The 26,730-nt window shown below is 42.1% G+C and overlaps 1 protein-coding gene and 1 long non-coding RNA gene across 12 annotated transcripts in view; one reads left to right on the forward strand and one right to left on the reverse strand.

The window, feature by feature from the left end:
- LOC6497253 (tyrosine-protein phosphatase Lar) overlaps window positions 1-26,730 on the forward strand; it is a 113,735-nt gene that overhangs the window by 59,971 nt on the left and 27,034 nt on the right. For all 11 annotated transcript variants that reach the window (XM_044716423.1, XM_044716424.1, XM_014906107.3 and 8 more), the window contains one exon: window positions 22,727-22,906. In XM_044716423.1, the coding sequence (XP_044572358.1) occupies window positions 22,727-22,906 (180 nt within the window). The remainder of the gene's footprint in view (window positions 1-22,726; window positions 22,907-26,730) is intronic.
- LOC116654953 lies at window positions 1,396-2,217 on the reverse strand. The gene is made up of 2 exons (XR_004310116.2): window positions 1,912-2,217; window positions 1,396-1,866 (listed from the first exon to the last, which is right to left on the reverse strand). It is a non-coding gene; the product is annotated as an uncharacterized LOC116654953 (long non-coding RNA).

Consider the following 26,730-nt stretch of genomic DNA (forward strand, 5'->3'; position numbering starts at 1 on the left):
CAAAGGGATCCGGCCCCTCACTTTTGAGTCTATCAGCGAGCGTTGCAACCTGCCACAAATCAAATGCACACCAATTACGTGGCGCCAGAGTGCACAGAGAGCATAATCAACTCGCATAATTAACAACTAAAAATGCAAAGTCTGTACCACAGGCCGCATAAAAAAGCCAGGTGGGATAGGGACTTGCCCAGAACGGGTTGGGGTATATAGGACCTTTTGGAGTGTATCAGCAAAAATATGTTCCTTTTTTTTCCTAGGCTCTATTACCTACTACCTACCTTGTTCACCTGGCCGCTGTGCAATTTTCACACATTTTGCGGTTCGCTTTGGCGGCCTCATAAACAACCAACAAACAACTGGCTAAAGCCAGACCAAAAACAACAACCGAAAACAACAATAAACCAGCTAAAATAGCTGGCAGACAGTAGTAAATTATAAGTTGGAGCTGTAACTCCAGCTCCAACTCCAACTCCCCGAGTCCGGGGATAAAGTAGTGCACATTACTCATACGCCGCGTACATAAATTTTCCACCCTTTTCCAGCCTTTGGATACGTAATTATTTTCCGTTTACAAAATGTCTGCCAAACACCTGGAAGTCATCAGCTAGGCTAGAGAGTGGGCGTTCAGTCATGGCTGAAAATATGGAATATGGAAATAATAAAATACAATTTCTACGAAGAAAACCGAAACCGAAAATTACATTGAAAATGTAAAACTTCTTCAAATTAAACCGAAATTTATTACATCAAATGGTAGAGAGAAAACCCTGCTCCCCTTTTCTTTTGGCACTTAATTAAAATACTGCAGTTCATCGTGGGAAAAATGGGAGATGGGAGCTTTGAGCTGGGGGGAATCCAGAGATTCTGCCAAAAACATGACCGCCATCCAACACAGATAACAAAGTCACACAGCCATGAGCCCGGCTAAAAGGATACTGAGAGTATACTTTGCTATGGGGGGAATCCTAAAAGGGTAGGGAGGGTAATGCGTAATAGGAAAATAATAATGCAGCCGGCAAATGGAAGACAGCATTATAATAAATAAACTAATGCCAAAGCTAAACCGGAGAACAAAAAAAAATTATCGCATGCAATAAATTTAGTCGGAGCGTGCAGAGAACAGAAGCAATCAGCCAACAAATTGTAAACACTAAATTTTAGCCAGCTCTGTGGAGCGGGGATGGTTTGGGCCACATTAGCACTAAATCGCTTCGGCTAACGCAGTCAGTTGGTTAAGCGTTTGCAGCATAAATACACAGGACACACTGGAATATACAAAAACGAGGATGCGCAGGGCAGGAGACGAGGCAGCAGAAAGAAGGATGTGGCGGAGTAACGCCTCCGGTGGGAAAATTTATCCGCTCTACGCAGCAGTGCTATATCAGACTCCTCCCACCAACAAAACTAATCTTTATTTCGATATTTGCATAAAAAACAAACATGTCAAAAAGTGTACATATAAGCGGGGAATCCGCTTCACGGGTTTTTGTTTTAATTTTTTTTGTTTTTTCTCCCGAAAGGATTTTATTTTTGGAGGGGTTAGTCCATGAAACTGTGAAGGCAAAAAGGGGATTTACTGCATTTACCACGCCTCCAGCTTCAGCTACAGCTTCAGTCAAGATATTGCTCGGCAGGTGAGGAGACAGAGTCACGTTACTTGCAGGTGTTGCAGGTGCAATCTATCCAGGGCTGGTGTTTTTGGGGGGTGTGTCAGTCGGCTTTTGCGGCAAGGAGCATGCACCAGGACCAGGAGTTGCAAAACCTATGCATCCTGACACACCTTCACCTCCTCGATCCTGGCCAAACACCCACACCCCCACAGTTTCATCTTTGTGGCAAGTGTTTTTGATCTCGCGCTGCTTTAGCCTGTTGAGAATTTTGATTAAAAATGCTTTCACGTGAAACTCAAACGTGCCTGGGCCGGGCTGGGCGTTGCTCCTCTGCATATGTGGGCCCCTTTATTGGCATTCGGGGGTGGCGTTTATTTTTCCACGCTTTTCTGTGTGTGTGAAAATTTTTACATTGAGATTTATAGCGAAAAAAACGTCAACAAAAAAAGTGAAAAAATAGTAAGAGTAACGTGGTAAACGGCAAGCGTGCGAAAGGTGAAACAAAGGTAGCCGGACGGCCAGGAAAGGATTAAAAAATGTATCAGCTATCCATAAGGTGTGGGTGTTTGTTTTTTAAGCGTGGAAATTAATTACCAAAGTGAGGGTACTGCCGTAATAACTGCATTTCATTATGTCACATATTATCTCGAATTAAATACTCTATTATGTTTCTATAATCCGGGGATTAAAGTAACTCTTTTAGTTTCTTAAATAGGAATATTTCTTTTCAATAGTTCTCTTTAAATTATTTTGTTGTAACCTTTTCTAAACTGTTAATAATTCAGCCGCATAATTATTTTTGGCTTCCATAAATTTTGAAGAATATTTGTAGCTTCCCTGTAGCGCTGTCTAGACGGCAAAGGGGCTAATGAAAACCTTTTCATTACCCAACCGCATTTTCTGTTGGCTGGTTGGCTGCAAATTGCAATAAAATCATCTGGAAGCCAATCTACATCGCCGCAGAGAACACGAACCCGAAACAATTTGCTTTTAAATTTGCCTGCCAAAAACCATTTTAGCACCTCAAAAAGCTCTCCCAATCTCGCCCATTTCGGTTTGGCTTCCCTCGAATCCCTTGAATCCTTGGCAAAAAACAATATGGTCGCTGTGGAGGCGCAAATAAATTTCATTAATTGCCAGCCGAAAAAAGGAGATGCGGCGATGGCATCCCCCCAAACGTTGGTCCCAGCGATTTAGAGTGGGAGGAGCTGGCGTAGCATTCATTAATCTCACTTTATAGTAATAAGCGGCTTTACTGGTTACGGTTTGCCTCGTTTTTTGTTGTATTTTCTATTTTATTTTTTACGGAGCTTACCGGGAGGCAACCGACTCGAACCCGAGAGCGGTGGACCATTAGTTGGGCTTGATTAAAACGGCGGACTGGACTGGACTGGACTGGACTGGGCTGGGCTGGCAAAGTAGCTCTTGCCTCTGCACTTGTTGCAAAGTCAAATGGCATGTCCTGGATTTTAGGGTCCTGGGAGCTTGGGCATTGGGTGGTGGGCGGCGGGATGGAAAAAGTTCATCCTTGGCTCGCACAAGCGAGTCTGTCCGCCCGCTGTGCTCACATAGACAAACATTGACAATACACTGGGCGCATTTAACTGGCCAACGGCATTGGCGCAGCCACAGGAGTTGGACAAGGAGAACCTGGGCCACTCCTCTGAGTAGTCCTGTGTTCTTGGCCTCAGCACCGTTTTGCGGTCTGCCTAAAAAGTCATATTAATAATGAAAATTCTACAGTAGCGAAAAGTTTAAATGGGCGAAATTTGCTGCGGAGTAGCCCTCCTTCTGATGCTGCTGCTGCTGCTGCTGATTTTGCTGCTTCCCATAGCCCTGCAGCAATGCAGCTGTGGCGCCACGCTGTGTGCCTGGCATAAGGATACCGGTATCCTTGCTGCACAATAAAGATTCTATGTGTGTGTTGGAAAGTTATTGGGCTTATAGTTGTTTATATTTAATGCACGACAAAGTGCAGAACTTAAAGTAAAAACTGCCCTAGATGATGGTTAGCAGAAATGGGCCGATCATTGTTGAGGAACTTCCTTTAAAGACTTGATTTTAGTGAACTGTTTCAAGTCCATCATCGTTATTGCCATAATTTAACTTTACAGCCACTAACTTCCTAATAAATTATGCCATAAAAGTCGAACTTAACTCGGGTCGCCGCTCTTTCTACTTGTATTTAAACCAATTAAATGTTCAGACCACACATTCCCTCGCTCGCTCGCATTTCACTTAATATGATTTGTGCTGCCAAAAAGCCATAAAGTGCCGGGCTAAATTGCAAAAATATTTCAAAACTAGCCAACCTATTATATATACGTAGTATATGTGGAGTTGTATATGTATTTCTGGGGAATGGCAGAGTTGCGTGCGAGGAAACCGCACACGTAAATATCAAACGTCGTCGACGACTTAAATTGAGTAACTTGGTGGCGGTGGCTGCCGTTCAAATAGTCGGAGAATGCAGCAGAAAATTTCATCAAAGTATATTGATAAATTGATGGGAAAAGGGTTGGGAGTAGGGATCAGAAATGTAAGGCTTAGCCGGCAGTCAGGCGAAATTGCATTTGGAGATTAGCCAACTTAATTTAAATATATATCTGAGCTATATATATTTTATGGGAATAAATCTAAGCGGCGCATTTCCTATATATATACTCTTTCTGGCTACCTAATATACACATTTTATTATGCTGGAAAATGCATTTGGTATTCATCAAAAGGCAAGAGGTAGGAAGAAACCCAGAAACTCACATGACAGTCCGCCTTCCCCACCATCTCAACCTACATTTATTTTTTCCCCATTTTTTGTCGATTCCCAGCAAGTGCAAGTCAGTAGTAGCTCTAGTCTAGCTTTTTCGATGGTATTAAAGTTTCAACTGTAATGACGTTAAATAAAATTGGAAGCGACTTAAAAAATTGAACTTTTATTGGCTTCCCGAAGAAAAACGAAAAGCGAGAATAAATATGAAAAGTGAAATTGCTTTTTTCCGTTAGCACGTAAGGAGTACTTTACATGCAATATAGATATATATATTTATATTCTTTCTCCTCTTTCTACAGCTTACTTTTTGGTATATTAGATGGCTAAGAAGATCATAATAATAGCCATACGCTGCCACTATTCTTGACGCATTGCAGTGGCTTCAAGGGCTGGGCTGGCAGAAAATTTAAGCGAACATAAATTTAAAATATGACGAGGAAACAGCTGAAGTTGATATAATTTATATTCAGATTAGAGTTGCACAAGGTGTTAAGTGAATAACTGGAAGAGCTATTCATAAATCAATGAGTGGCAACAAATATGTTGAGTGTCGAAAGGTTGTCAACTTTATCTTAGTTTAAAATTCACTAAATTTCTTCACAAATTAACACTATCTTTGTGCTCGTCTTGTGTGTCCCTGGCTCTCAACGGGGAATTCCTTTGTGCAACTTGAATGTGCCACATAACAAACCCACACAGCTCTCACAATTCCTCTATTTTCACTAAGCCATACATATTTAATTCCAGTTCCCATAAGCAGGCAATGTTTGTTTATTATTCTGCCCCCGACGCTAAACCAAAAAAATAAGGAAAATGGAGAATATTTCTTAAAGCAGCCCGCTTTTGTTTGAATGTTGGCTTTTTGGCTTTTTGTTTAGCAAGTGCATCGCATGGCGCTTTGTTGTGCAACGGAACGGAGAGCCAAACAATGCCGGAGATGATGTCGAGCGGTCTGCGGTTATATTTCGGGGACTCTTAAATAATAAATGCATTTCCCCTCACGACACTCGCACATTTCCGGCCAACTCCAAAATGGCTTTCAATGGAAATGGAATATTCCGCTGGCTCTCTCTCGCTCGATTCTCTTCGCTTGAAATATATTTTTCACTTTAGCGGTGGAATGCCTACAACTTAATCAAACATATTTCACGATGTCTCGCTGCCTGAAGCAAGCAAATTAGATGGCAAAGGGTGGAAGGATGGGAGGACTCTTTTTTGTGGCAGGGGCAGGCCACATACCTTGACGTGTTCCTGACACGACTTGACATACGATGCCACTTACGATATGTCTTTGTTTCCTTTAGGTTTTCGTTACGTTTGCTTTGTTTTCTCACGTTGTGTTTTTTGCTGTTTGTCTGTTTTTTAATGCCCTTTCTGAGGATACTATGATTTTTGTCCACACTAGGAGACAATAAGAGATGGCCGCCAATTTACTTTTAAGACCAGTAGTCATTTACTGTTAATTTATTTCAACCATTGCAAATATCCTTATTGGCATATTTAAGACTATATTCTAAATAATTGCAGATCTAGAATCACCATGACTATCATTTTTGGAGGAATAAAAACTGAACTAATGGAGAACTATAAAATATATCTGATAGGGTATAGAACCTTCGGTTTCTTTGCTTTTCCACTTGTTTTGTTTATTTGCTGGCTCTTGTTTGTTTTGCCTTTTGATATCTCAACTTTTGGCGCGTGGCTTTGGCGACACTTAGCGCATTGTAAATCGAGGCAATCGTGTGCCTTTCGCTGTGTGTGCCTGTGCGGCAAGCTCTTATCGGTGGCACCAACTGACAAGGACCTTCGACTTGTCGGGGGGTATCACATCCGCCCACCTCCCACCTCTCCAACAACGCCTCTCCAATCCCATGTTTATTTATTTATTTTTTTCATTACATGTGTAGCAAAGTTTTGCATTTGCTTTGAGCTTGTCACACATTAAAAAAACAAAAAGTCTAAAAAATGCTGCCAGCTTGCCGCCTCACTCTCCTTTGAATTTCGTCTCCCATTTCTGGTTGATGTTTGTTTTCGTTTTTTGTTGTTTTGTTTTGTTTTTTTTTTCAGGAATACGCAAAAAGTTTCACTTATCTGTCATGTGGAGTTGGGTTCCAGGGGAGGTTGAGGGACTGGGTCATCCTTTGTCAGGCATTTGACATGTGGCATAAATCGCGTAAAACAATTGCAAACGAGTACAAAGTGGAAGTGTGGCAGGGTGGCAGGGCGGCTGGGCCAAAAAATTGCGAAAGCCTGAGTGAAAAATTATTTCGGCTTGTCAGAATGTTAAAGATCCGGCAATAAGTCAGAGAAAAGTCAAAGAGATACATTATCTATGCATATAGGCTTTCAAATAGAATATGTACATGTGCCTTGCCTTTTAATCTAAGGCCATCACTCTGGAAGTCATATACCCAATTAATAATTGGTTTCAGCCCGAAAATGTGACGCAAATGCAAATCATATTTCTTTTTTCGGGTTCTGGTTCCGGGGAAATGCTCCCCCATCTTAAATAATCTCTTTCTTATCGTTTGTAAGCCATTTTATATCGCAACCCTCCCAAAAAGCAACCATCCCTGCTTTCGCCACAGTCAATAAACATTGTGTTTAAGTTAATACCAGAAAATTTCTTATTTGACACTTTTTTCGGACATTTCGTCTCATAGTTTATCACTTATTCCTGCCGGTCAAGTAATTTTAGCTTAGCTCGACCTTTTTTTGTCGTCAGTCCAAACTGTTCAATGAGCCATGCAAAAAGGCGTCGACTGACCTTTGACAAAGGGGTGAGTCCCTCCTCCGTCCTCTTGGAAATGTCACTGGCTTATCACATATGAAATATCACATAAACTAACGCAAAATGTCAGCCCAGAAGGGTTAAGGTCTGCCCCGACTTGTATGATTTACGATGGCCTATCAGAATGGCAAGGCGCAAAAGTATTCCAATGCTCTCGATTCTTTAGCTTTTTGTTTTTTTAATGCAAAACCAGTTGTTAAAAGTTAATCAGTTACTGCTGAAGATGGAGGGGTGTTTGGGATGAAAAATGGTCCCGCCAAGTGACTGACATTTCATTAAAAAAGAAGCCTGGGGGTGGGGAATTTAGAGAGAGGTATGCCAACACTTATACACTCAATTGCACAAATCTGGCCAAGTTCGTTCTAGCCGGGCCGCGATTATAATTTAATCTAGTGTGGTATGTGAAAGAAACGTGACGTGAACACATTACCATTTTTCACAACATTTTCCCATCCAGCCAGCCAGCAAGTCAGGCAGTCAGGCTAGCTAGCCATCCTGCCGGCAGAAGCATCTGTTTTCCTCGGCAACGTCGACGAGACAAAAAGTATGCGAAATAGAAGTGTCTGTCATTTTTATAAATAACATTTTTTCGGAGGTCGGAGGGAATGGAAAACAAAGTATGTGACAACATAAATGCCAGCAATTTTGTTGGATCATAACACTGCATACTTTTGACTATTTGAGCAAATATTTTTGCCATTCTCCAGCCGATAAATCTGCCCTTTACGCAATTAAAGTAATTGCAAATGAAATTTCTCCTGGTGTCGCTCCTCCTGCCGCTCCTGAAGGCGACGATTAAGCCATTTATGCCAAGGCAGCGGAAAAATGTTAAGCACTTGCCACGGCAAGGGCACTGAACTTGAATTTGTGTGAGCTCCAGAGTTAGGAGTCCGTAGTTGGTATTCCGTATTCCGTATTCCGGACTAATTAAAGCATTTCGGTTAAGGGTAAACATCAGTAAACGGAAATACGTAGTGAAATTTTGCCGCTCAGCCGCAAATTATGATGTTGGTTGGGGGTTTTCCTTCTGAAAAGGAGGACCAGGAGCCGAGTCAGCAAAGCTACATGTGAATTGTGACCGAAAGAGGCTTTTCTTCGGTCTCCGAAAATGGAAATTGAGCTTAAACATGAAAATGCAATCAGAAAATATGCAGACTTGAAGTTTTCGAAGGTCTTAATGGTGTCTTTAATGGCAAAACATCTTGAATAATTTTGGTTGCTAGTAAGGAGTGTTGTGTTTTTTGTTCTTATTGGGAGAACAAGTTCCGCAATTTAAACTTTAGAAATTATTTTAGGGGTTGAGGACTAAGGAATACCTTTAAACCCCGAGAAAGTACAGGGTATTATATAAACCAAAACGCCGTTTAAAACCTTTCCGCTCATTATAGAATGCAGTCCAGAACATTAACCGCATCTGCCGGCTAGTGCTAGTGGTTCTTTGGCATGTGTGGCAACCCACCACACCCCACACCATACTAGCCATCATGCTTTTCATAATTTTCCACACACAATGAACGTTACTAGCCCAGAGCCACACCTCGTGTGGATGGATGCATTTGCCTTTGGATGGTGGGGTCGGATGGACAAGAGGTTCGTGCCGGAGTCACCAGAACCTTCAGTATTATCCGGAGCCCCGACCATCTTTTGCTTACAATTAACCTCAAAAATGAGTTTCCATTAAAAATGCCCCAGAGTCATCGATGGCCGGGGCATGTGTGTGTGTGTGTGTCTGTGGTGCATTGTTGCTTTTGCTTGGAACCGACCGTTTCAAGCCAACCCTTGTGTCCTTTTTGCCACTTCCCCCAGTGCCCCATGAACTGTGGCTGCCACTGAGCCCCAGAAAACTTTACGACAACGCCACGTGACGTATGTTGAGCTGTCAGTTGTGTTTAATGTTCTGCATAGTTTTTGTTTCGTTTCTGCTTATCCGCCAATCCTTCTTGTTCTATCTTTTCTGGATTTCTTTCAGAAACTTTTGTTGCTTGATATTGATTTTGGATTGGAAGGGTATTTGATGTCAATTATACATATATACTCTTTATACTAAAATATTTGGAAGACCAGTTAACTAGAGGTCTTCGTGGAATATCTATTCTTTAGAAACTGTCTCGAACAACAAATGTCCAACACATTAATAATTGAATCCTCATTTGAGTCGTGGGGGGATTTTATTGTGGACTTGGGTGCAAAAACAATTAGACACTTGATCGCACTAATTGCTGAAGCATTAATACGAATAGTATTGATTCCATTCCATTTCCCACCCACTGCATGGGGGGACTAGAGGACAAGAGGACTGAAGGACGTGATGCGATTGTAATGGTCTCGAGTGACCACGTTTTATGGCAAAAAACAATGACTTGACCACTTTGAAATTGAATTTTAAATTAATAAACGTTGCGGTTGCATCAAGAATTACAAATTTATATGCATCGTCCTTCTTCGTTGTTCTCGCTCGAGAGAGTTCCTGCCGCGTTCCAGGCATTGTGGCCAAATCTATGCACATTTTTTTGTTAGTCGACGCCTCGTCCCTGCCCCCCGCCAGGGCTGTTGCCTCATTTTTTTCCATCTTGATTTTGTTGCCTTTTGTGGAGGGAAATACCCTGTAACCGCAGGTGGGCATGTGTTCCACACAATTCCAGGAATGCCCAGATGATTAAATAATCAAGAAACCAGGGTATTTAAATAACAGGATAATGGTTGCTTTTGTTTCCTTAAAGTTTAGAAGGATATTAAAATGTACAGTCTTTAGATTGTTCCTTTGTATTAAAAGTTAAAGCCAGGAAGGGTATCCTTTTGGCCAACAAAGAACTTCACATCGACTGGTTTTTTCTGCATATAAATCTTGGTTTAGCCGACGGTTCTTTCTTTGCATCCAGGACTCCTACTCCTGCCCTCTTCCCTATTTTTTGTTGCCTTTAGTTTGTGCATCAGGACCTGCCTTTTGGTGAGCTGCTTGTATTTTTTATATCGCTTAGTTCTCTTTTACTGTTTCATTTTCATTCCTTTGGTCCTGGCACTGCCACTTTTTTGTTGGCCTTTTTGTTGGCGTGTTTTGCTTTTGTGGTTTTAATTCTATTTTCGCTATAAATTGTTTCGGTACGCTAACATTTTACAAGGCGCCAAGCGTCGAGAGCGCCGTGTGGCGTTTCACAGTTGGCTGCTGTCCGTATCCTGTGTATATCCTGTGCTCGCAGCCCGTGGCTGCATCCGTGTCCGTGTCCTGCAACTAATTACATTTGCATATCTATGACAGACCAAGAAATGCGGCTCACCGATACATATTCCTGGCCTAAAATCTAGCCAACAACGACGCGATAGTATATGGTATATCCCCTAAAACTTTATTCTCTGGCCATTGGGAAACATCAACGCCACTGTCTACGCAATCAGCATAATTATAAAGTTCTTTGCGGAGTTTTACGCATTTGCTTTATGGGTAAATAATAAGCCCAACAAAATGGAATTCCAGTCAGAACAAAAAACTTGTAAAGTTCCATTCTGCAAAAGCCATTAAGAATGCACTTGTTGTTGATGATTATAATTAACAAGATGATGATGATAATGATGCACTGACTCGAACTCATCATCATCATGATACTGATCAGCATCTGCCTCTGCATCGGACACGCCCACATGCACGAGTGCCTTTTGCTTTTGCAGCTACTTCTGAGTTAATTAGTTCATAATTAATAAGAGAACCCTCTGCGTTTGATTATTTATCTTTCCCAGCAACGAGTGTTTTTCCTATTTGCATGTTTGCATTACCAAGGATAGTTCGTGTTCAACTTTAAGTCCTGGAACTCCTCGACAAATCAAACAGTTTTGAGATCAGTTTATAGACAGGGGTTTCCTCTATTATTATTTCTAATTAAAAAGCTGAACAATCTAAAGAGTATCTGTCACCAAATTGACCGTCAAATAAGATAGGCTGGGAAAAAGCATCATTAACATTATCAAGATCTATTATTTGTAATTAATTTAACTTGGTTGCCCTTCCAACCGTCATCGACTGCTGGTAAATTGATTAAACGAGCGGCACACATGCGTACAGGTACACACACAAACTGATACCCCGCCAGGCAAACATATGCATATAGGTGTATCCCATACATATATAATTAATAAACAAACCAAACCACACATAGCTGGCATACATATGTTGTCGGCTGGCAAACAGGAAGTAGACCCATTTACGTACCAAAACGTGAACTCGGTGTTCGGCAGGCATTTCATTTCCCCTGACATATGCAACCGAAAGCGGCACAAAATTAATAAAGCTAAAAGCATGCTACCAATAATGTTTATAAATTTAATTATGTAAATGCCTGGCCATAAAAACGCACACACACACAAAAAACCAAAAACAAGGTGCAAAAAAAACGAATCGTACAGGGCAAGGGTAAGCGTAAAGGTTCCGGCGCCAACAAGAAAAATGTTAATAGATGTCAAACACAAATTGAAATGCGAATGAAACAAAATAAAAATCACCATACACCGTGTATGCATAAAGGATAAAAAATTCAGAATATATATTAAATGAAGCGCTGGGTTAACTTACGGAAAATGAAGAGGATAAAACCGAAAAAAAGGAGTGAAGGAGTGCTGATAAGAACCAGAAGACCTACAGAATCCGGGACGCAGCTGAAAATATTTGACTCGCATATGAAATTAATTAAATTTCCTTTTTTCAGCTGTCGGTGAAACATTAAATGTCCTTTGCTTTATGGTCGTTACCTTCGGCCCTATAGTGCCAGATTCCCGCCATATATTTTGTTTGGAACTACATGCAGCTCTCCCTATCGTTAAAGTTTTTATGCTCCTGTATTTCATTTATGGTCCTATTTTTTGCTTTTTTTTTTTAATTCATGCATGCATTTTTGCATTTCCGGTTGGTTATTAGTTTTTGTACGGCATTTCCGACACTTTTATGTTCCATATGTGGCGGTGCTCTCTCTCTCCGTATTTTTTGTGACTGTGTGCGCCCGAAAGTCAAGGTTCGGATTTTGTTGCCATTGTTGGCTGGCTGCTATTATTGTTATGACATTACTGTCTTCATTTATGTGGAAGCGGTTAATTAAGGTTAATATGACAAGCCAAATATAGATGCTGCTACGCTAGCGAAGGTATTAAATATTCACATGAGGTTCTATAACTGATTTGGGTATAGTAACTCAGCCTTTTCTTATTTAAAATCCCCCTTAGAGATGGGTATTATCAGAGGATAAAAGAGCAAACATTTCATGGCATACCCCACTGCGTTGTAATAATTTTTTATGCAAAGTGTCAGCAAGAGAGAGGTATGCAATGCACAGCTTGCAGGGCTGTTGCAACTCTTGTCATATGTCAAAGTGCAAAAGGTAGTTGCCATTATTTTTACCTCAGACGCCATTCCAATTCGCAGACCCTTTTTTCCCGTTTTCCCCATTACTTCCCCATACTGGTTGGCAGTCCTGAGTATGGAGAGAGTACCAGAGTACATTGTGCTTTTTATGGGTATATTTGCAATAAATAATATATGTATAGTATATATGCCGACGGATGCCAAGCCATCCGAGTGCCATCCAAATGGGACATGAAAGGATGCCAGGATGGGTTCGGGGCCTGAATGGAGGCCACTCAATTATATGGTGCGGTGTCCAACGTTTATTGCGAAATGTAATTATGCAACTTAATGCAAGTTCATTTCAATGTTTAACATTCCATTTACATATGAAAGATTTAAGGCCGGGGTGGCCAAAACAAAAATGCCAATGAATTGAAATTACATTGCAAACACATTTGCGAGAAAAGTGGGTCCGGTGGCAGGATGAGCGGACAACTACTGTAACAAAGAGCCAATTAAAGGGCTAACAATGTAGGGAGTGAGGGGCATGTGGCAGCCGGTAGAAAAGAAAAGTTTTTTAATTATAAGTTTAAATTCAAAAACATTTAAGCTGCAAGCGAGCGAGTGTGGGTCTGTGTGTGTGGCTGCGAATGCGAATAAAAGTCTGTTTGTTGGCCCATAAAAGTATGCTATAAAATGTTGAACACACGGACATGCAGTTGTAGCTGTATTTTCTGGTCATAGTTGTATTTGTAGTTGTAGTTGCGCTTAATGGCCGGCATTGTTAATTGCGTACTATAAATCTGTGCAGCAGTCGTCGCACATCTTGTTTCCCATATACTTTATATACATTTTATAACTCTCGCTCATACCACACACACATACACACACATGCACACACTATAACACTGCAAATTGAGCGGCCACCTTTGACAACAATAAAATGGATTCCATTTCTGTTGCTCTCATTTCCTCTACTGTAATTTTTTTCTCTGCTTTGTTTCAACAATAAACAAACTCAAATATAGCAGACAGTTGGACAAATGCATGAGGGAACCAGTAGCATGTTACATGTAATTAATTTCAAATTATTTATACATGAACGCCCAGCCAGCATCAGCATTAAGGTACAAAAAAAAGAGGCAAAACAATAAAAAAGAGGCAACATAAAGAAAACAAATTTTTGTAGCACAGCCCGCGGTGCTTATGCCACACATTGTGTGCCGACGAGTCTCTATTAAATGACCACTTTTAAATACTAAATAAAAGAGTAAAGAGAAACCTTTTTAAATGAGGAAATGTACATCCGTTTTAAAGCTAATTCCCAGAGCTAAAAAGAGGATGAAATAATGTTTTAATGATTAAAATATAAGAATGAAATCTTGATACTGAAACTTGCAATAATCCTCTGATATTATCTGTCTAATAATAGACTTCTGCCATGGCCAAAGTCCATTTTCCCTTTGTGTTAATTCGATGTCAATATTCTGCACCTGACTGGCGGCTAATATACCTCCCCGCCCAAAGGACATTAGGCCGCCCACAACTTGGTCAATAAAGCGCGATTCCTTTCTGGTGTGGTCCCTGGTCCTGGTATTTATTTGTTAACTGGTTTAATGACGCCTCAGTGGCCTGGCCTGGCCAACTTGCACATTCCACTACTTACCACCCCCCATTGCTCATAAAACGTCGGCCACGCACTTTAAGCCTCAATTGTTATTCTGCCAAATGGCGAGTGTATGTGTTTGTGTTTGTTTATGTCCATGTGTGTGTGTGGGTGTAAATCATAGCCTTTTGGCTTTAACCGTTAAACCGGGCAGCATTAACTGCTGGCCGGATGCGTGAATGGCCAGCCCTTCCCCATTTCCCCCAACTGGCCGCTTCTCAATCTCATTCACCTGCCTCCCTCAGGTATCCGGCAGCGGCGGCATTTGGCAGCAGCTGCGTTTCAATAAGCACATAATTGAATTCTGATCATAAATTTGCATTATGGCCAGAGCTTCTCTGGGTTTCTGGCGGCTTTCAGTTTCGGTTTTGGTTTTCCGCTTGATTTTTATATTTTACCATCAGCACGAGCCAGTGCCAGAGCCAACCAGAGTTACAGCCTTTTTGTACGGATACGGTAGCATGTGGCTTATGTTATAATTTTCCCCAAAACGCACATTTGCCAATTTTCCGGGGCCGAAGATAGTCGTAAAAGCAGGCCGTATGTAAATATTTGAGAAATGGCCTCTAAATGAGATGAGAACGTCGAAGGTAAACATTTCAAAAAGGCCTTAAATGATTCATTAAAGAGTTTCGGACTTAAGGCAATAGGATACTTTTATTTTGTCATTTTCCATTTGCCATTGTTATGCAATCGAAATATTCATAAAATATTTAACCATGTTACGAGGCGGTGTTAATTTTTAATTTATAATTGAATAAATACTTAAAACTCAATCCCACTCCAGGCCAGCCCAGTAGTATTGGCTGTCAGTGTTGACCTCGATAGGTAGTCGATTGCGATTGATATGCAAAATAATTATTTATTCGCTGGCCACAGCTGCTGCTGTTCTCAATAAGCACACAATCTTAAGCAATACACTTGAGGTTTGTTGAATACTTTTGTTTAAGCTCACTAATTGCTGGCCGGGCTGGCTGGGCTGCCATGGGCCTCCTTGTTGGAGTTTGAGAGGTCCTTGGGGGAGGCGTGTCGTAGATTGGGCATTGATTGTTTTCAATACCGTACAACGAATGCGCCTGTCAAAAATTAATCACTTACACTTAGTACACATCCACACAGCCGACAGACTTATAGACAATGCCTGCTACACGCATTTATAATTGAATTTGGCTTTTGTTTTTCCTTCGGCCTTTGTTTTTCCTCTTGTTTTGACGCTGTCTGTATATCTGTCCGACTTGGCATGTTGGCAATCGATGGCCAAACACCCACTGAACCACCTACATCCTGCAGCCAACAGCCAGGAGTTGCGCCTTCCAGGCACGCAATTTATTTTCATTTCTCTAATAGACTTATTTAGACATGGTGGGAAAATAGGAACGAGCCGAACTGCCAATACATCTCTCGGTGTGTGCGCGAATCGTGATAAATTATTTGTAATTTATTAATTTATTTATTAATTTCGCCGTCTGTTTTATGGCTGTTGGCTTGCCTCCTGATGTTTACTTGTACGATCCATGTCGGTATGTGGGTCACAGGTATTAGGGAAGTCACACAGCCCGAAGTATCTCACTCAGCAGTTTAACAATAAATCGAAGAACAGACTGCACTCTAAAATGGAAAAGCATTTCGTGCCAATTTGTGTATTTCCATTCTTATTTTATGACACTGCTCGTCATGGGGATACTATTTTCTCAGTAGACTAATTCTGCAGCTACCACCACATTCTTGATTTGTTTCATGATCTCATTAAAGCATTTCACTCTCATGTTCCTGCCCATTCCAATTCCGATTCGGATTCCTTGGAAAAAAAAAATCATTAGTGAGAAGGTGTTTATGGGTCTAGCTGTCTAAATATAACAGCTTTTCTTGTCAGTCGTTTTTTATTGCATACCAGTTGGCGTTTAATGGTCAACACGCATGCAAGCCAAAGCGTTTCGAATTCGTATTCGTATTCGTTTCGGTTGTCAACTTGTGTTGACAATACAAATGGATTTCCAATGATTTATTATCGCATTAAAACGCATTAGGAATGGCCAGAGGGGCAGTCGCCATGGACAAGTGCAGTTGGCTTATACCCTTGCCTTCTTCCTTCAGGCATTTCTCAATCTTTTCATCCTTCTTGAATTTGTCCTTTCCGGTTCCGTGTCCCTCTTTGTCTTCCCAGTCGCAGTCGCGCTGCGCATTCTGTGGAAATGCATAAAAATGAAGCCATAAGTTTAAAAATTTATAAAATGCGCCAGCCCATAACTGAGCCAAAGGACCTCCGCAATAGTAACTGTAAAGTGGGCGTGGCCCGGCGGAAGACGGGGCCGCATTATCAAATGTCTACGACAAGAAAAAATTAAATTAAATTGTAGAAACCCAGCCAGCAAAAGAGACAGTACCATTCCGAAGCGAGAGAGAGGGAAAACGTATGTTAAAATAGACTTCGACAGTCATGGCCTGGACAGAGAAATTGAAACTCTGGCTCACTTCAATCCACTCCGTTCTGCATCCTTCTCATCATTGGACACTGGGAAAAATTACTTGCATTTATAGAAGCTCTATTTTAATTCCAGTTTTAAGGGAAAAGGATTGAGATAAATACTATATAAGAGGCCTACTTATCCTTCCTACTGTACCTTATTGATAACTTAAATTCCTCCCAGTGTAGACCATCTTAGAAATTGAGTCGACTCGAATCGGCCATCTGCAAGGGCCGATGGTCGAAGGACGAGGGACCAGGGGCCAGGGCACAGGGACAGCAAGGACACAAGCACCTAGCTCCGAGTACAACATCGTAATGCAAACTTAATAAGATGTACGCTGTGCATGTCGTCTGTCAGTAGATACACATGCAGCTATCAGACTGCACTGACAGTTAGACAAACAGACAAGCCATCCAAGTCCGTCAGTTTGTCAGACGGAGAAAAGGACATTGCATCCTTTTTCCGTTTGCCTCGCTCTCTGGGCTGGACCAGAAGCGCCAGGAGTTGCGGCAAATGGTGTCGAGCAGTTTCCACTTCTTATATACATTATTCGCATATGTGGCAGTAATCAGTAAACATTTTATGTTTAAAACTTGCGCCCAGACGGAGGAGATATATACATAATATATTATCATTTCTGGTTTATCGGAGGTGTGAAAAAAACTTTATGGATGATGTCTCATAAATATGGTTTGGAATGCATAAAAACCGGAAAATATGTTGAAAATAAAATAATAATTTCTTCATCGAACAGAAACTGATTTTATTCTGCATATAAATTTTATTGACGACCAAAATGCGATTGGAAAAATTGGAAAGTTTTTTGAAACTTCACATAAAGTACTCTCCTGTTTGCTTTATCCAACCTGTGTGCTTAAAGTCTTGTTTAAATACATTCTCAATGCATTTCCAAAATCATTATGATGAGATTTCCAGACTGCGGAATATAATTTAAATGAAATGGGCTTCCCATCATTTCATTGTTGTTTGCGCCTCCCTGCCTGCCCGGCTGGCTGCCTGAGTTTGTTGGCCGTCGGCCATCAGTTCGTCAACTCCTTGGGCGGGTCCTTCGCTGCGTGCTATTATCTATTAACTGCCATCATGGCTGCCAGCTCGAAGGACCCTCGAGCCCCCAAGCCTACTTAGAGCTCATCCGCATCATCTTCTCTTCTGAGGCGTGACTGGTTGTGAAGTCGGAAGACCCGACCACCAACCAACTACCGTCTACTGACTACCGACTACCGACCAGACCGCACCAGCCGTAAACGTATCCAGATCCTTTGTAAGTGGGCCTAGGAGCGACAGCAATTAGGGAAACGTCGGCCCCTTCATTACGCTGATCAATGGGCATCTTGATGTTACTTATAGACAGTCCAAGGAGCTCACACACACACACACATACACATTGTCACAGGCACACACTTGTATACTCGCAGGACACATGCGACACACTGGAAGCAGGAAGTGTTGACTGGCCACAAATTTGCCGACGTCTTGCGGATGAAACTTCCTCTTGTTGCTCTGGGATTCAGTTTGCCTCCATTTTTTTATTTTCTACTTTTTTTTTTTTTGTTGAAGCCGCCGGCACTTGCGGCTTTATTGTTGGCATTGTCTAACATCTTTAGCCAGTTGTCTTTTTTCCGGCCTGCCACTAAAAAACGGTTATTTACTCTGCCCGGAGCTCTTCAGCTTTGGCTCGGCTTGTCGCACACTTTTCACATTCACATCTCTCCTCGGGGCTTTGGATGGATGTTGGATGTTGGATGTGTCGCTGCATCCTTCTTAAACCACTCCGCCCTCGTCCTGTCACTCTCCCCCTGAGTGTAACTGTGAGTGTGTGTGTGTGTCTACTTAACACAATAAACACTCAATTTTCGAGCATGTTTTGTTTGGGATTTTCCTTCAACTATGGCTCACCGTCTAAGGGGGGCTGTGTGGGTTCAAAACTTTACTAAGTTTGCTTTTCTTCGACTCTGCCGGCCTATAAATGTATTTGAAGATTGTCAATTGTTGACTGTGTTCAGTGTTGACTGCCGCCACCGCGTCTTCCTGGCTTTTTTGATTTGTTCTCAATTGCTTGGCCACTCCGGCGAGGAGGAGAAAACTTTGTCGAGAATAATAACTTGACACCAAGTTTGATTTGGTTTTGGGCTTCTTGATTCCGCTTCTGTCTTTCACTTTTCAGATGGAAATTGCCTTGGAATGGCAATGAAAATTTATAATTAAAGTTTAGTTACATTTTAGGGATATTGTTTAAAGAATCAAACCACGATTTAATCATATTTTTAACTCGTTCCTGTCAGTTTCTCACTTTGTGCCATTTAGTGCTACGGTTGCAGATCTAAAGCCTTTGCCTTGCTGACCAACCGCATTTTGAAGTTGCCAGTGGCATAAAGGCCACACAGTCACCCTCCCCGACCGGCCACAACATTTCTTATCAATCTTAAAAATGCATGAATAATTAAAATATGCAAATTTATGGTTTGTGGCCAGTGGACGGTCCTTCGGTCTGTCAGCCCGTTGGTCGGTTGGCCGCTGAGGGACTTCTGGCGGCGACTTTAAAGCCAAACTGTAGACTTGGCTTAAAGCACTTTCGGGGCGAGAGATGTTTGCCGAACACCAAACGTCTCCTTTGAGTGACATTCGTGCAGCGTCCAACCCTCGAGTTGTTGCGTAAGGTGGCCCAGCCCAGTCCCCTTCCATGTAAACAACATATTTTCCATCTCTTTGACTTTAGACAAGAGCGTGAAAAAAATGGAGAAAAAGGAAAGAAAGGAAACGCTTTGAATGGGCAAAAGCACGGCGTGAAAATGCGCCTTTTGAAATGGACTCGATAAAGCAAACACCTGAGATTCCAGATCCCTGCTGTAGGAATCCATTCAGCCTGATGGGGGGTCAGTGGCACCTAACGGCAGACAAGATGCAAATAAAGCCCTTTGTACCGCTGAGCCTTTGTGCCAGCTAATGATGTTTATCGTTACAAGACACATACACACTCGTATACTCTCCATATGAAAGAGTCCTGGGGACAGGGCTTCCTTCTTTTATTAGCTAATTCATTAAAAGCTGTCAGGGAGATCAACAAGGTGGCGTCTGGTCTTCAACTTCAGATCCAGATTGTGACTCTGATTCGCCAGCTCCCAACTCCCAACTCTCAGCTCTCAGCTCTTTGTTCACACATTTAGCCATGCATGATTTTCGCACCCAGACGGCAGCTTAATTGAAATGCATAAAATTGTCGAATGAATTTGGCAGTCGACGACAGGCGGCAACCTGCCTCCTGGCAGGAGGTGCCTGGTCCTACTGGCTTTATTATAAATGCACTCCCACTCGCACCCAAACACTTTTCGTCCTTTTTGGGTCGCTACTACGCACTGCTAGCCATACAATGAGTTAACATTTTTGTTTTTGATATCCTGGAAATTGAAGAGGAGGGAGGTATATTTGTTTCTTTTATAAACTCATGTATTTATGATAAGACTTGAGGCAAAGGATTTAATTTGTTTGATGATTGATGTGTGATGGTAAACACTTTAACTAACTTGTTTCTCCAAAGTACCAGGTATTTTATAGTCTAGTTACTTTTCTTGTTTGAAACGGATGGTCCATGGCATCTTTTCCTACACATTTTTCCCTCTAATGCTGTAAATGAAGTGTTGGCCAGCTTTTCCATTGCATTTTCACAAAATTTCCGTTCGCACATGGCACATGCAACAGCAACACCAGCAGCCAGCAGCTAGCAGCCATCGCCAAGTCTAGTGTTTAGTGTGAACCGTTGTTGTGGAAATTTCGGTTGGCACTTGTCGGCAAAACCGAGGACAGGCTGTGCCATTTTTGTCACATAATGAAAGGATTTTAGAGTGGGCATTCGGAGCAACGAAAGTGCATTATAGCCTGTCACAGCCAGGGCACTATCTATACCGATTTTGACGAGTGTGCTAATCACAGGGAAGGGTAATGTGTTTTCAGGGCTTAACTTTTAACCAAAAGTCTTTGTTTAATAACTGGTTTAATAAAGTATCAGGATTTTTTATAAATATATGTCGAAGCCCTTTAGACTTTTGGGCTTAGCTGGCAAACAATCAGGAGAGTGCAATGAAAATGGCAAACTGAACTGTTTCAAAAGTGGAATTATCCCTTGAGCCGCCGCCGACTCCTCTGCTCCCTTTAGTGTTTCACGCTTAGTCGGAGTTTTTGTCGCTATTTGCACTCATGCATATTTGTTAGTCAAATAGAATGCACTTTTCTACATTGTTTGATAAAAATGTTGCAGTTTTATTTGTTAATTTTGGCACAGTTTTCATTATTTTCCCGGCTTTTTTGTGTCCTGTGTGTCTGTGTGGGTCTGTTTTTTTTTAATGCTTTTTTTTAGTTGCAACTGTTTTGCCTCGAATGCCTGCCCTTCTGTTTGTTTCGTTATGCATTTGTGAGGAAGTGACACTGCAATAATAAATAAAGCAACGAAACAGAGAACAGAGACGATGGAACGCAAAGGGTAAGGGTTCTGGATGGGTCGGTCGGTGGTGAAAATGACTGAAAATGGCAACAGACAATATGGAATAAAGGGATAAAAGGATAGAGGAGCGAATATGGTGAAGTGGGTTGGGTCGACAGGACAGGACATCCACGATGTGTGGAGGATGACGACGATGATGATGATGATGGCAACGTCAAATGTCAACATCAATGCTGCCGTTGTTTATTCTTTTTGCCACTGTAGTTTTGCACTTTATGTGTGTGCCAGTTTGTGTGTGTGTGTGTGTATAATCATGAATATACATATTCGCATGCAACCGCATTTTTTGTCTCTGCTCTGTGTTAAAATTTTAATTTCACGCTGAAAACACAGACACAGCTCCAGCCTCACAAGCGGAGGCACAAAATCCAAAATCAGGAGCCAACTGAGGGGCAAGACATTTTTCCACTGCTCTGGAAGTAGGAGGGGCTATGGAGGTCCTTTGCAGGACTCGGCAGCAGTTAACAACGAAAGGGCAGAGGAGAGAAAAAAGAATATAAAATAAAATACAACCAACTGCAACTAACTTTTGTGTGCCCGTTTATTGTGGATTCTGTCGTTGCTAAATGTTTTAGTAAATGCTCCAAAAATGCATCTCCAAAAAGATAAAGGGTAGTCCCAGTACTCAGATACTCTTCCAGCAGACTTTCCTCAATAAAAAATACAAATTTTGGAACCTTTAACATATTTAATTAAAATTTAAAAGAATATATCCAATAAGGATCTCATAATACCTTTTACAAACTACAATTCCTGAGCCGACAGATGGCACGAAAGGACAGCAGCTGCCGGAGACGGTGGCAACTGGCATCATCCACATCCACATCCGTGAGCTCCTCATCTGTATCTCCATCCTGTACCTCATCTCCATACTCCATTTCATCCCCATTCCCATTGGCACCTCCCTTTTGCGCTCCGTTTTTGTGCCAATTGCCATGGCCGCCGACGGATTTAATTGGAAAATGTAAATGAGCTTTGTTCATTTGAAAGATGCAGTTGAGAGAAGCAGCAGGATGGCAGCTGCAGCCGGGGCCACTTGACAGCCACCGCGAGAGTTTTCTTTAAGCTTGTCGCAGAAATCAACAAAAAAGCTGAAAAAATAATAATGGGCCATGGAGCTAGGGGAGCCTGGGGGGAACCTCAGGGCTAGGGGCAGGAAAGTGGGTAAGAACAAAACTGAAAATTCCCTTAAAGCTGGGAAAAGAAGGGGTAAATGCTGACCTCACACAGATACAATTGTGTGAGTGGATGTGTGTGTGTGGGAACGCCATTGTTTGACTTACAAAATGGCGTAGAAAATGCCAACAAAAGCGACACACACACACGCTTAAAAAAAAGAGAAGAAAACGGCAACTTCCGTATATAAAAGAGTCGTGTAAAACAATACTTTGCGTGAGTGTGTGTGTAGGGGCCACAACGCCATATTGTTTGTCCAAAACTCCTAGGCGGTATAACCGCCTTGAAACCCCGTGATCCCCCCCATTGTCCCCGGCATATGAGCATTTTTCGCTTGCTACTTGCATTTCGCAACATAATAATTTTTAACCCTTTGTTGTTTGTGACTTTCTCTCCATTGCAGGCGATAAAACACCCGCAGGCTTTCCGGTTATAACGCAGAGTCCAGGCACCCGCGTCATTGAAGTGGGTCACACCGTCCTCATGACATGCAAAGCCATCGGCAATCCGACGCCAAACATTTACTGGATTAAGAATCAGACAAAGGTTGATATGAGCAATCCCCGCTACTCGCTTAAAGATGGTAAGTACAATTATTCGAACGAGAGCTTACTTTGTTGTGGTTATTAAATAAAAGTGGGTCTTAAGGGTCTTAAGGGAAATGCAATGAGGAATCAACACATTTACTTTACTCTCAACTCGTACCTTTATAATTTTTAAATTCAAAGGACCTTTAAGAGCACCTTTTCTTCTGCTTTATGTCTTCAAACATGTGCCTAAAACGCAGTCATCCACGGCACTGACTGATACCTTGTGTCCGCTCGAAACGACTTCATTTATTAAAATTCTAGTCCCAGACTTTACCTTTTTGAGCGGGTTCCATCTTCCTTTTTATTTTAGGTGCTGTTTTCTCCTTACGCTCATTTGAATTTCTTAGGAGTTTACTTACGGTTCGGTGCATTTTGTGTCGCAAGTTTTTGGGCGCTTAGTTAACGTTTGACTTTTGTCAGGCAGCTTCCCGGCCGTAGTCCGGTCTCCGGTCCTCTCACCTGGCCAAAGTTTGTCCTTTGAGATGGCGGCGAGATGGGGCGACCTTTCTGCTGCTGGCAGAAACTTTCAAAATGTCAACATAATGTCACTGGGACGAGGCCTTTAATCAAGCATCCTGGCACTCGCAGCATTTGATAATTATATGTTCAATGTCAGGTCGCATCGTTAGCGTTTCAGCGCCGATCTGTGTCACATCAAACGGCTCGAACGACTAACGGCTGGAGAAACTAACACAAAAGCTGCCAGCAGCAGAGGCCACTACCTTTGGTCATTAGAGGCTCAAATATTGACATTAATATTGACATTAATATGCATTAAAGAGTGCCATTTAAAATGACATCAATAGCGGTGGCGTTGACAACCGAAAAGGTGCTGTCAGGGGGAGTCTGATGGGGAAACATGGGCGCTGGAAAGTAAGGAGGGGCGAGGACTCGCCAGAGGGTAGAAATTATTTCAACCGAGGAGGCGCGCGGCGATCGGACAAATGTTTTCATGACAGGCCTCCCACCTAGCCGGACTGTAACAATTGGAACGTGTTGGCCAGGACATGCAAAAGCAACGATAAAAAAAATAACACCATGTCCTGGTGGCTGGTGGGGCCACTGAATTTTGATCCAGCCTCTGTTGATGGGCCAGCAATGCTAATGAAATGGTCGCTTACGCGTAATGACAGCTTGCCAAAAAACCATTGAGTGGCTGTCATTAAGGTGTTGCTCCACTCTGTGATTCCCCATGACTTTCAAATGCCCTAAAATCAAGTCATTTTTTAAGTTTTTACATTTTTAAAACATCAAGAATTGAAGCTGGCATTCTAATTTATATTCTACAACTTAATCCAGCTACTTTCTCAACTGCATAGCCCTCCAAACTATCCATCGTTTGTTTTGGCCAAGAGCAATGCAAATTAAAAACGGTTACATGTATTTCCCCAAGGTAAAATTATTTCCATCGCTTCTAGGATGGGAGCCCCGGCGTCATGCAAACATAGTCGAGGCATATTTGTTGGATTCTGGTACTTTTTTGTTCGCCTTTCACAGAAGGATGTAAATGGGAGGTCGACTAATTTAGCGCAACACGAACCGAAAGTGGCCATGTTGGCTTGTGGATTTAAAGGAGCGATCTGGCGGAGGAGGACCGGTAGTGTACCGGGGAAGAAGGTGTTGTGGGTTAAATTAGTTTTACGTGGGCCGAGTAACTTTTTTTGCCGCAAAAAAGCGCTAAAGAATGGACAAGGAGGAAGTCCCTCCCAGACTGGCACCATCTTTGGCGCGTTAAACGAAACGTAAAAATATTTCCGCCAGCTAAATATCCTTTTGGGGGCCCTAAACCGTCTCCGCCCGGTCACCACCTTCCTGTTGTCCTCCCTCAGCTGCCCAGCTGCCCTCCTGCCCTTTAAGCGTGCTTTAAATTTATGAAAATAAATACTTCGCCCGAGGTGAGGAGCCAACCTCCGGATGGGTTTTGGCTGTTTCTATTGTGGAGATCCCAGGCCCGAGTCCTTTTGGTCCTTGGGTCCTTGCATTGCCAATGACGCCAAACCGAGTGGCGAGAATATATTTCTCATAATAAGTTATGCAAGTCATGTGCCGTTTTATTCAATTAGCACTTTATGGTCCTTTATTGTACGCCCCCGCCCACGTCCCTTCCTCTTGCGCGTTGATTTTTCGGTTATACGGCCGCCGCCTGCTAATTAGAGCCTGCCCGGAGGGGGGAGGTGCGCGGCGGCCCGGGAAGTCCTGTAAAGGTCCTAGGGACGACGGACTCAAGGGGGGGTACGTGAGTTATCAAATGAAAAGTAACTCGGCAGTCGTACTTCATTTTGTTCGCGGCATAATTAAATTAGAACTTTATTATTTTAATAAAACCGTCTCAAGAGAAAGCCCCAAGGACCCAATTCGTATGCCTTTTCCTCACTCCTCAAAGTCCTTTGTCACGCTGCGAACAAGGATATATATTTTTATATGATTATTATACACGGCCCTAGGGTTAATCAAGGAATGATAGGGTTTTCAGAGGACTTTAAAAACAGTTTCAAAATTTGTGAATTGTGGAGTATCATATTTGCTTTTAAATTACTGAAATTATGGCCTCGAAGTTCGAATTTCCTGCAATTATCTTCGACCCTTCATGATTTAGTTTTCTCCACTTGGGGTATCAATGTTTGTCCCCAGCAGTTCATAACGCAGCCAAATGACAGAGGTCCCACTTCAATTCACAAATACATTTCTAAATAATTTATTTAAAATTACTTCATGGAGCCTTTGAGGGACTCTGCGTCAGTTGGAGGTTAATTTAGTCCTTTGAGCCGCGACGAGTCAAGGGTTGACTTCCCATAGACCGACCACCGGGGCCGGGGTAACGACCAGCGACAATAATATTGAGTATTATACCTTTATTTTTATTTCGCCAAATAGTCCCTCTGGGCCTTTGTTCAATAAAAAGCATAACAGAGGGAGCAAAAAAGCCTTTAGAGTAGTGACCATGGTTGGTTTTTTTCTTCTAGAAAGGTCCTGGCATTGCGTCTGGGGAAATTACTTTCACTGGGTCGACACTCTTATTGGGAAAATGGGGGCGAAAAAAAATATAAAATGAAAGGAGTAGGAACAGAAAAACCTTTGGGCTTCCTCAAATATCATAATTTGGCTTTTAAGCAAAAGCGGCTTATCAGAAATTGGTTTCGCCTGAGCCAATTGTCTTAATGGCTTGTGTGTGTGCTGGAGTGTGAGTGCCGGGCAGATGAACTCAACTCAATTGGAGTGTCAGCCGAAGGGTCTATCGGGGAGCAATTGACGGAGCTAACGGCTGCCATTGTCTGAGCAGGTGCAACACAAAATTTTATTTCAATTTTCCTCCCAAGTTTAATAGAATCTCTGAATGTTTAAAGAGAGAAGAAAACTTTGTTGACAAGTCCTGTAAGTAATAAACTCAAAAATTAATCCCTCGGTTAACAAGGATATTTTCTATTAAGAGTCCTGAGCACTATAAGCAAAACATCATAATAAAATGCCAGTTTAAATTAAACACAACTCTTCTCAAGTGGATACTCAAGTTTTAACTAGCTGAATATTGAGTCGGATTGCTCGGTGGATTGCCGGAACATAAACCCACGAATAGAGGCCATATAACTCAGCAGGTTAACCTTTATGTGGAAAACTTAAAAACAACTTGGGGCACAGCTTGGCTTGAAAATACAAAACGACGAGGAAGCCCAGCTTGCTTGCAACATCGTCTTATTTTTTATATGACATTTTTATGCCTTCCTTTGTTCGAAACTTACACGTGGCAACACTTTCTGCCTCCCAAACGGCCAACCGCCCCACCATCCTGCCCCATGCTTTTCGAAAAAGGGGCAGCAGC

This window comes from Drosophila ananassae, chromosome 3R, assembly GCF_017639315.1.
Source record: "Drosophila ananassae strain 14024-0371.13 chromosome 3R, ASM1763931v2, whole genome shotgun sequence".
NCBI classification, from domain to species: Eukaryota; Metazoa; Arthropoda; class Insecta; order Diptera; family Drosophilidae; genus Drosophila; species Drosophila ananassae.